Here is an 11,523-nt window from a genome sequence, read left to right on the forward strand (position 1 = left end):
GCTGAACAACTGCAGTGGGTTTATTTTTACCTCGGTTTCCAGCGCCGTGATGTCATCTCGGATTTGCTGAGCCTCACTCAGGAAATTTTCTATGATTGGTTCCTCCTCGAACACCACAGCTTGTGGCGTGATGACCCCGGCTGCCACATCATCATCATCACCGCCCTCCGCTGAGAAGGGATTCGTGTTCTCAGTTCCACTCTCAGAAAACTCCTCGGCCCAGTACTGCAGCTCCTCCAGTCGGTCTCTCATCGTGGAACGGTCCACTCCTCGGGATTCACAGAGTATCCACAGACCTCGCCAGCACCGACAAGAGAACGCTGAAAATAAAACAGGAAAATTTTACAAATCCGTTTGGCACATTATTGAAATGGACGCTAAAATGGATTGCCCTCATCTTTCAGTCAGTGCAAAACCAACACAAGCACAAAAAGGTTTAATAGTATTTACAAATAAAATCTATTGATGCATTCAGTACCAACATTTTGACATTTTGCAGGATTCTTTTTAGCATGTCTAAATAGATCTATATCGAGCTAGAAGTAAATAAATTACATTTCTAGAGGACATGACTGATTGTGCTGATCTTCATATGACTGTCAATAATTCCTTAAAATAATACCCATAGGTCAGGCTGTGTGTCCTCAGGGTGAATCAATGTTTATTTGTTTAATCATTCAAACGTCATCCGTCTTGATATGAGGATAACTAATGATCTGGATTCTCAGTATTTTTAGCTGCATATATAAAACAACAACACTAGAAAAACAAGCAGGACGTTTATCCGGGGCATCGGTTAACCCGATTGAGCCGACTGGAGTTCAGAGCTGAGTTGTATTCAACAACACACTCGACAAAAACAAGAGATGAAGGTTGTCGCTCGGCGGTCACGTCTCATGACGAGTCCAGAAAAAGTGACCTTGATGAGCACGTTGACGAAGAAGACTTAGAACAAGCGCGATTTGTTAAATCTGGTTGTGTGAAAAAGAGCAAAACTACAACATTACTGCTACAAGTTCTGAACTCCAGCCAACTCCTACCAACGCTGACACACACATGAGTGAGGCGCTGGTGATCGAAACCGTGACACACGCCATCTGATTTCCTGCCTTTGACGCATGAAAACTCTGTGCATTGAAATGGGCGTACTGAAAACCAGCCTGAGCAACGCAGGGATTTGGGCTTTAGAGGCCGTAACATAATCTTTTGCGAGCACATGATTGTGTGTCGGGGGGGGAACAGAGTGTTTGGCTGCTGAGAAATGGAGCATTTCAAATCACAGACTATCCCATTGCTGGATAGATTTCAAACAGGAAAGATCCTATCTCCCCTGCATGTATGTGTGTGTGTGAGCTGGAAGTATTGCAAACTTGTCAAAGAATGTAAAAATATCTTCTCTGGCCTGAACTCTCTCCCTCCCCCTCCATCTCTCTCTCTCTCCTTTTCCTCTCTTTCTCTCCCTACCTGCCCGACACAGAAGAGCCGATTAAAAAAATTGCTCAAAGGATTTGGGAGCACATTCTCCCGTGTTTAGCCTAAAAACCTGGAAGAAAGTGGAGCATGGTTCAAGGAGTCCAGCCTCTCGCCGAGATAGAACGCATTGTTCCCCGAAACAAGTAAATATTTTCTTCCTGCCATCCGTCTGCTGCTTTGGCTGAAGGGAACTTTGTGTTGACGTTTTTGGATTTCCATGCAGGTGGACAAGGACGAGGGCCTGAACGCTGTATTCTCAGACAGTTGTTAGGTGCAGTCTTATAATTACACAAAAGAAAAGAAATATCGAGTTTAAAGTCATCCTAGTTTCTTCTTCTTAAAAAACAAGCTGGACTTTTAGTTTAAAAAAAATAGATGACATACAATTAAAACTACTTTATTTCTACATAGGTGCTGTACACTTTCAAATCTCACTTTTACACACATTTCCAATCAAACATTTAGTCTGAAGCTTTACCTTAATAGCAGTTAGAGCTCCATCTGAGGCTGTCTGCTCCCATTCACACCAGGACTGTAGCTCCACACATTCTTTCCCATCATCAGTTCAGATCTCCTCACATCCACCTGATTCTCATCATCTGTGGGATGTAAAAAAACCTCCAGCAACAGTTTTGCCACCAACTGTTTATGAGGACAGTTCCACTCACAGGCAGGGAAAGTTTTGAGGAAGTCTGGTCGAGTCACTTTCAGTCTCCTCCCCTTCTTCAGAGCTCAGGTCCAATAGGAATGCAGCTGAGTGGAAGCCTATTTGCTTATAAAAAGAAGTGAGCGGTGACGTGATTAAGTCAATGAGGAGGGAGAGACGGTGTGCTCATAAACCTTACCCTCAGGCTCTTTTCTGGAGAGAGAGAAAAAAAAATAGAGTAAATACGAGTGCATTGTGTGCACCGCTCAGGCCAAACAATGGGCTCTGCGGTTAGGGTGTCAACCAGGGCGTCGGGTTTCTGATCCGCAAAGTTAATTTCTATGTGAAGTGTCTGGGTTCCCGGGGTAAGCCCTCATGGTCTGTGAGTATTAGGCCCCAGTAACTCCGCTGAGCACTTTTGACAGATTTCTACTGACAAGCTCACTAAAACCCAGGAGCCCTTTCAACACGGGAAGGGACGCAGCCGCTCTCTGCTATGCAGCACAACACGCTGTGCGGAGCTGTTTGAAGTGCGGCGTCACAGAAGGAGAGAGAGAGGGGAGGCAAGTTTGGAGGATGAGAGGAGTTTGCCGGGGACAAGAGTTCACTTTTTGTCAGTTGAAACTTTGGAGGCTTGGTTGCAGAATCACTGTCATTTTTTTTAGTTTTTTATTGTATGAATCTCGCGGCCGTGTCGCTGGAGCGGTGATCGGAGAGGCCTCGGAGGGTGTACTTAAGGTAAAGTGTCAAATATTTAATGACTTTTGAGCACACACCTGAGGCTTATGTTAATTCTCAGTCACTCTCCGCAGCAGTGTGTTTTTGAGTTCACCCGAGGATGGTGAACAACACTCCACGGCCCCGCGACTCTTTTCTTTCCAACCTAAATGAAGACTGTTTAATCCAGTTAATCCTTTAACTAAAGATTGAAAATCAGTGAAACGGGCCCAGCGATGACAATCGTGGTGTCGCCAGCAACAAATAAGTTCGACTGGGTGACGGCGCATCGCTTCAATTAGAAAATAAATAAAGTTGTGTCTCTTGTTGTTGTAGCAGATGCTTCTCCATGTCGGTCATAATGCTGTGTGAAGCTTGTGTCATGGCAAAACATTACAACAAAGTCAAACCGGTTTTCTGAGAACTTGTCAGCATCACAGGAAACAAGCTGACTGCACCGCGTGTGAACCCGTTTCCTTGATTCTTATCTCTGATTAAGGAGGCAGGGTTGATTGGGATTTGCTATCCTCCTCCCTCTCAACCTTCTGCAAACCTTTGGGTGAAGCCGATCTTATCTCCACGTATCTTATTATCGCTACTCCATGTAAAATTTGATACGACCAAAACACTGGATACCCGCTAAGTGAGACAAGTGTTTGTTTGTCAAGGTCGCACGGAGCTGCGTTCGTCCTCCGATCGGATGTATGCGTTGTTAGCATCTCGTAGAAGGACGCAGCGTTTGTGGACTACTTGACCCCAAAGTGTTGCACAAGAGGCTCGTCTCAGGGAACAAATGTCTCCAATGCAAACAAAAAAACAAAAAACAAGCCGTGTCAAGGATACAGGGATGATCAAAAGCTGCATTCACTCGTGCTTTTATATTAACAATGAAGCTGTAATGTGTAAGTGGGCAATTGTAGATGAATTAGCAGCGACAACAACAACAAACATTCTCTGACAAAGAGCAGAATAGCAGCTAAAGAGCTATTTGTTGTTTTTATGTGTTGGTGGATTCCAAACAAGTGTTGGACTTAATGTTAGTACTGCTCCCCCCTATGTACTGCATATGTAAACACACTTGTTTACTAATGCAGCTGCTGCATCTTGACACCAATATAAGGTTGTATTATGTCTAAATTTTCAGTGACGATCTCCTTTTTTCCCCCCCGTGCTCTCAAAAAAGATTAGTTACAGGAAGCTGATGAAACAAAAGGCAACAGAAGTGAGTACAGCCCTTTCAAACATCCCCTAAACTACATCACCTCCCAATGATTGCATCGCTTCCAAGTTGACGAGCGGGGCACGTCTTCTGAAGCAAATCCTGTAGAGAGTCTATATTGAAAATACAGGCACACAAGTAGTAATTGAGTGCAACAACAGTGAATATATCTGTACAGCTTACACAATCCAGCTCTGAAAAACAGGTGAGCAAAGGCTTCGGGCTTGACACAGGAGTTAAAAAAAAAATGGAAATCTGAGATTCTGCGAGAGCTCCGGCAGTGAGAAGGACAGAGCATCGTGTCAACCTCCAGCTCCAGCATCTGAGGAAATACTTTGCTTGCTCTTTAGACTAAAACTGCAAGATTGAATTTCAGTAAATAACTTTAAAAGAAGCCTGGAGAATACTGGGGGCTTTGGTCAGATGAGACGAGGGTACGAGGTGTGTCAGAAAAGTTCCAGGACTGATGTCACATAAGATAGATTTTAAACTACAAACTAGGAATTTTCTCCTTCAGACGACCAACCATCACGTCTACAAAGAGATCCTGTTTGCGAGAAGAGGCGAGAGTTGTGGCAGGACGAGTCGTGGCTGCTTCACTGAGCATCCAACAGCTCCTGGCTGAGAAGAACATCTCCGTGCTGGAGCAACCTCCCTACTCACCCCACCTGGCTCCGTGGGGTTGGTTCCTCTTTTCCAAGCTCAAGGGGGTCATCAAGGGGACCCATTTAGAAGACGTGGACGACATCAAGATGGCTGTGACGACGGAGCTGCAGAGGATCCCAGTAGAATTCTAGGAGTGGCAGAGAAGGCTGGGGAAGTGCATTAGGGATTACTTGTAAGGGGAAAACTTGTATCATGTAGTTTGGATTTTAAATATATCTTTCGTGACACCACTCCTGGAACTTTTCCGACACACCTCGTACATTTGTTTGGCTCAAATGGGGTCCAGCATGTTTTAATTTGACCAGAACCACCACGACGAACGCATCGGCCTGACAGTGAAGCACAGATGTGGGAAAGTGATGATGTGGGATTTGATGAGAGCAAAAGGTGTTGATGCAGCTGACAGGATGACTTTTAGTGTCCAGAAGCTTAGAAAGAGAGAGAATAAAATATTCCAGCACAATAAGGATCTCAAGCACAGTGACCAGAATCTAAAAGGATTTCTAAAGAAGAAAAAAGTTAAACTATGACCTGGAAAAGTTTGTTGCGTGATTTGAGTCGTTTAAGAGAAAGGTGGAGGAACACAACCCTTCCAGTAAAGAACCACTGTACAAATGCAAAACATCTCCAGAAACTTTCAAATGTACTTTTGAATACAGTACATTTAAATTGTTCACTTTTAATTTCACATAAGTGTCCGACTGTTCAGCTTAGAAGAAATGAAATTCTTTGAGACATACACTTCTAAATAACTTGACATTTAAGTGACATTGCATAGGAGTGTACTCGTTTCTGCATTTTGAAAGCATTTAGTGTATAGAATAGTACAATTTCTGCACAAATCCGTCGCCAAACAGAGCAGAAGCAAAAAGTATGGCGAGCTCAATGTGAATTACCGGCTGTGGGGTGGGATAAAAGAGAGCAGAGCACAAAGAACAGACAGTACTTCAACATAAGCAGGCAGAAGTTTAAGAAAGTAAGTCTGAAAGAAGCGCTCTGAAAAGCATTAAATGCAATATCGCCTTGGTGCTTTATTTCAAACACACTCGATATGAAAGAGCGTGTCAGGTTGTCTTGGTCACTGTATCAAGTGGAGTTTGTCTCACAATATAGCTGTTGGAGAGCTCTCTGGGTATTTCTGTAATTGAAGGGATGTCAGAAGCAGTGCTTTGATATTCTTCACTGTAGGGTCCAGAGAGAGAAGGAAGAGAGGGAGAGACGGAGGGAGGGAGGCAAGACAACAACTCCCAAACAGCCTCTCAGACGCAACCTTGAGAGTGATATTTAAACACTGCCAGAGAAAATATGCAGTGCTTTCTCTCTGAGGGCAGCATAAAGGGAGGATTAGATGAAACTGATATGGCACTGGAAGTGAATACCAAACCTGATCTAGAGATACTGTTAACTTACTGCTAACTTAGCGGTTTGCTCAGGGTGTGGGGAAGCTGACCGCTGATATGTGACGCAATCAAGATTTAAGGCCAAAAAAAAGAAAAAGTTGTGGATCTTATTGTGTCTGAACACACGAGTTATATCACCATAAACACGTCCTCTAGACTGATGAGACGAGGCTGCTCTCCTGATGCTTACCACTCAGATTATTTCCCCAAATGCACGACTATCAGCACATCTTTATAAACACGAACCCCACAGACGAATAATCCACAGACGAACCTCCTGCACCTCATATGAGGATGACATGGCAGGGCAATATCCGTCTCAAAGAAAGAAAAAAAAAGGAGTGCTACCAGCCTGATATATGGGTCATACAGCAGGAGAAAGCAGGAAGGAGAGCGGGGAGATAAATGAGAGAGGGGAGAGAGACGGTCAGAGGGGCAAGGATAATGAGGTCAAAACCATTGTCATTAAGCCAATCGGAAAGATTGATACTGGGGTCGGTGGCTTTGCCTACTAAAATGAGGCAATCAGTGATCTGGTTATTAAATGTTCCCTTTGGGAACTGTATTATATTGTGTCCTGGTCATTTATATTTTAATTTACAGCTGAGCAGCATCGACTTTAATTGCTTATCCTGCCAAAACTCCATTTGTTACACAAGCCCAACTAGTTTCAGGACGTTTTTTTTTTTTTTCACACAGTCTCACAGGGTCAGCTAGAAACAGGAAGATATAAAGACAGGAGCAGCTTCATTCTGGCTTCAGCTGAATCCATTCAAACAGGTAATTTTTAAGTTTGCTCGTGACACAAAGTCTAGTTCTGGGGAGATAATGGCAGTAAAACCAAGTGTAAATTGGATTGACACCAGAGAAATCTTGTGTAAATGTGTGTGAAGATAACCTGTAGGTTCCTCAAGTGAAATGATTTTAGTGAAACTTTGAACACAGGTGTGTGTGTGTGTGTGTGTGTGTCAGAGGCTCCAAACTCAATTAGATGTCTTCAGATGCAGCCAGGGTCCCTGCTAAGAAGGCTTTAGTGATTTAAACAAGAAAAGAAAGAGATATTTTACTAGAAATTCAAATAAAATAGCAATACTAACCACTGGTTTCATCACTTCTTTCATTCTAATGGGCCTTGGGAGACTAAAAAAAGCAAGTTTACAATCCCTGCAGCCAATTAATTGCACCCTCCCTGTAGCCGCCACTTAAATCAGCCCCTGCTTTTGTGAGATGGCTGAAATGAAAAGCAGCGGGTCTGGGCCTCTCCTGAGAGTCTGGACGAAGCTCTGCTGCTCCACACGTCCAGCAGCGTCTGGCAGTTTAGCTCCGGACTCTCCTCCTCTGTTTAAGCTAGCACTTCAAACATGGGTCATTTCACCCCCTAGTGTCATGAGGCAGTTATATCATCCTCTGGCCGGAGCAGGAAGGCAGGAGGCTGCGCCGCTTGAAACGCCGGCTGGAACTAAACCCATCGTGTGCTGCAGATTGGACAGGATGATATATAACCAAGCTTTTGCTGACTTTCTCAAACTTTAACTGTTGGCATGTTTTTCTCTTTTCTCAGTAACTCACAGACTGCTGTTTTTTTTTTTCTTTTCCTTTGGCTTTTATCCATTAGATTTCAACTTGACCAAAACAGGGACCGAGCAGCAATACAACAGACTACAGCAGCCCAACCACAGTAGGTGTTGGCACCAATTTGCACAGTGTAGGTTGTCACATGAGCCCCTAAAGGCTATTTTTTATTTATTTAATTTTGAAAAAAAATCCTGAATCCAGTCAGCAGCAGCAGCAATGACTTATAATATTGGCTGACATGATTGACTCGTGTTTTCTGACAAATACCAGAAGCAGCAGCAACAATTTGGGGCGGAAATTTGTGCAGAGATTCCCCGTCGTCCACACCCTTATATTGATCATTAAATAAAAACTGAAGCAACAGAAATGAGGCACAAACAACGCTGCACCTATTTTAGCCATACTAGTGCCTCTTCATTGGAAAGCTTGTAAAAATGGCAGCGGGTTGCATTTAAATCACAAGAACATTTATTTTCCACAGACGTCCAAATGGAAGTTCCTAATTAGGCACCACAGACAAAAGGTTTATTAGCTTCAATCAACGGTTTTATTAAATAATTAATCACTAACTCTCTAAAGATGCATCGAGCCATCAGTGAAAACAACTTTTTGCAGCTTTTAAAACCCAGATAAATTGTGCATCATCAGTTTTTTTTTTTTAATTCAGTGAGCACATTTCCATTTCGTGGCGTTTCCATCCCAGCCTGTAGCAGTTCCTGTAGTGCGGTGCAGTAGGGTGGAGGTGGAGGTGGAGTGCTCTGAAGGACGGCAGTATGACAGTATACACTCTGATGTGATATATCCAGGATGTACTCGTGGAATTTGTGTCCACCTGAAGAGATGAGCAAACACATTTACTCAGGACAAACAGACAGTGGAGGCCAGCTCACTGAGCGAGTGTGTGTGTGTGTGTGTGTGTGTGTGGTCCACTATAATACTCTATCTTCCCATGTTTGCTCCGGCAGGGATTTAACCGAAAGATATTAAGCAAACATCGGAAACAGAAACAGGCACATGTCTGTAAATAAATATTTGTCCGTCACTCTATGGTAACTAAGTCTTGATTAAATTTACTTAAGGTGTGTGGAAGGTGATGAGTATCTATGTATGTCATGTGACTGAATGCACATATACGTGTACATGCTGGTGTTTGCACGAGAATCTGCTGAATATGTTGTTTGTGATGGACGAGGCCTATTGGTTATCTGTGCCCATCAAAATAACTGAATAGGTCCATATGTTGGTTCTTGTCGGTGCAGTTCTGTTTATTTTTTACTCTCCACATTGGCTGTGGAGTGTTGTATAGATGCTGCATGGTGGACTGGTGGCTCGCGCCGTCGCCTCGCAGTTAGAAGAAGCTAGAAGATCCCCAGTTTGCGTCCCACGTAGGACGTTGCGTGGAGTCTCCATGTTCTCCCCGTGCAGCGTGGGTTCTCTCCGGCTTCCTCCCACACAGTCCAGAAACATGCAACCTACAGCCAGCAGTACAGTCACAACAGCATGCAGCACACGCCACCTGTAATAATTTATCTTTCAAACTATTTTAGGAATGTTTGCAGAAGTATGGGAACGTTAGTCACAGGCTGGGGCCACAGGTCAGTGTATTGTTGTTGTTATTCTTGTTCAGATTACACATTAAGTCACCGGTATTTATTTTGCACATTCAAAGAAACTGACATGAAGCCAAAGTGTTTTCCAAAAGAGAAACAAGATTGATGTTAGCCAGCAGGTTTAAATGCTAACCTTAAGGTCCTGTAATATTATTTTCACATAACATTCCCTGATTAGTTTAAATAATAGTTAAAACCTTACAACATTATTTACCTGAGTGATTTAAATGTTAAGGTTCTGGTCATAACATGTAAAGGTACCTGAAAAACACAATTGTTAAGACTTACATTATTATATATTTGAATAATAAGATTAATACTCTACACAATTAGACATGAAAAACCCACAAAATCTAAAGACTCCCTCTGAGCTAGCATGTTGGCCACAGTGGGAAGGAGGCACTCCGTTTTAATAGCAAGAGAAGTCCAGCAGAACCGGGCTCAGGACGGGCAGCCGTCTGCCTCGACTGGCTGGGGTGAAGGTAGAGGTGAGAGAGAAGAAGAGGGCAGCAGAAACAAACAAGAGAACATAAGCAGTGAACAGTTTGGTGGGACCATGAACCACAAATCAAACCAGCTCCAGAACCAGAACAAGCTGCAGAGACTCAGAGGGAGAGACGATAGCAAAGACGAGGCAGAAACTACAGCAGAGAGAAGACACAGATAAAATAGAAAAGCGCACAGAGTAGCACGCTACAAATACAGATCTTAGTTTGCTTCTCCTCGTACCGCCCTGCAACCAAGCCAAAGGGTGTGTTTGGTTGGTGTGTGTGTGTGTGTGTGTGTGTGTGTGTGAGTGTGTAATGATAGGGAAAAAAAACACCCTCAAATACAGCCAATAGGCAAAACAATGAATCAGTAGTTTATTAAAAAAACAACTAAATGAAAACAGTATTTTATGAATTCCAGTGCAGCTGATTAATGATTTGTGCTTCACTGTTCGTTACGTGGACCCGGCTGTGGCTGTTTGTGTTCTTCTCTCTGGTCACCAGTGGTGGAGTCCAGACAGGTTCAGGATTCAGCAGGACACAGAGGTTCATTTAATTCTTTGTTTATTTGTTTTGTGCATTAATTCAATTATAAATCAGCAAACACAGCCGTTAAACTGAGAGACAATTATCCAATTCTTGTGAAAACACTGATAAGGAAAGTTTAAAACCACTTTTTCCATTGATTGATTTTGATGAATCAGATTAAACAAAGGACTTCACACAGACCTTCTGTCAGCATATAAATAACATCACATACCTCCAAATCAAAAAGGAGTGGACAAGGTTAAAAAGTATTTAGTATATCTCATAAAGAAGTCACTGCGGATGCACAGAAAAGCTTCCACGAATAATTTGTGCAGCATCGATCAAGTCTCTTATTTGTTAGCGCATTGTGACACATGTGTGCGTCCACTTGCTGCATTTATTTCAAGATCCTCCACCGTCTATTACACCAACGAGCTGCTCCATTCCATCAATTATCAGAAAGGCCAGCCCCGAGGTTGTCTGTAGTTAGCTGCCATTTCCCATCTCCAGGGTGCAGAAATTGTCATTGTGGTGGTGCGTGTGGTGAAGTGTCAGCGTGCCTCAGATCCACACCACGACAATGGCGTTGGCTTTGACAAGTGTTTGACAGGAAGGCGGATATTGCAGCTCAGGCTCAGCCTCAGACCACATGCCCCCGCGTCCCCAATACCCCACAGTCGCACAGACACACACGGGCATGGACGCACACACCCGCAGGCTCGTCTCCCGCCAGCAGGACACCCCTAATCGAGATGGAAGAGTGCTGTGGCAGATCGAAATGCCTGCAGATGACAAGGTGGGAATGGATTGGCTCCCGTGCCCTTGTCATGTTGCTCCATCTGCACCAAACAGAGAGGAAGACAGATGGATTCCATGGCAGGAGGCTGGGTGGTACAGGCAGACAGGTAGGACGTGACAGACAGGACGGATGATGAATTGAAATTACATTAAGTGAAAATAAAAACTGTGAGGCGGTGTCTTTTATAGATTAAAAAAAAAAGTCATTCATAAATCCATGTGTTTGGTGCGAGTAAGCATCCCAGCAGGCTGTCTTCATGCTAATGCTGTTGAAAAACACTGAGAGGCTTGTTGGACCATACGTGTTCTGGTTGACGTCCCAGTAAAGTCCATTTTGAATAGAGCCAGAACACTGGAGGTGTCACATCTTGTGGTTTATCCTTCTCAGCATCCGGATCAAGCT

General features: G+C 43.6%; 1 protein-coding gene across 1 annotated transcript in view; it reads right to left on the reverse strand.

The window, feature by feature from the left end:
* The window catches only part of stx19 (syntaxin 19), a 7,122-nt gene extending 5,081 nt beyond the window's left edge, over positions 1 to 2,041 (reverse strand). The window contains exons 1-2 of the mRNA XM_008277510.1: positions 1,952 to 2,041; positions 31 to 320 (exon numbers count right to left, since the gene is read on the reverse strand). Of these exons, the coding sequence (XP_008275732.1) occupies positions 31 to 252 (222 nt within the window). The 5' untranslated portion in view covers positions 253 to 320; positions 1,952 to 2,041. The remainder of the gene's footprint in view (positions 1 to 30; positions 321 to 1,951) is intronic.
* Positions 2,042 to 11,523: the final 9,482 nt, after the last annotated feature.

This window comes from Stegastes partitus, unplaced genomic scaffold (assembly GCF_000690725.1).
Source record: "Stegastes partitus isolate 25-593 unplaced genomic scaffold, Stegastes_partitus-1.0.2 Scaffold3, whole genome shotgun sequence".
Taxonomy (NCBI): Eukaryota; Metazoa; Chordata; class Actinopteri; family Pomacentridae; genus Stegastes; species Stegastes partitus.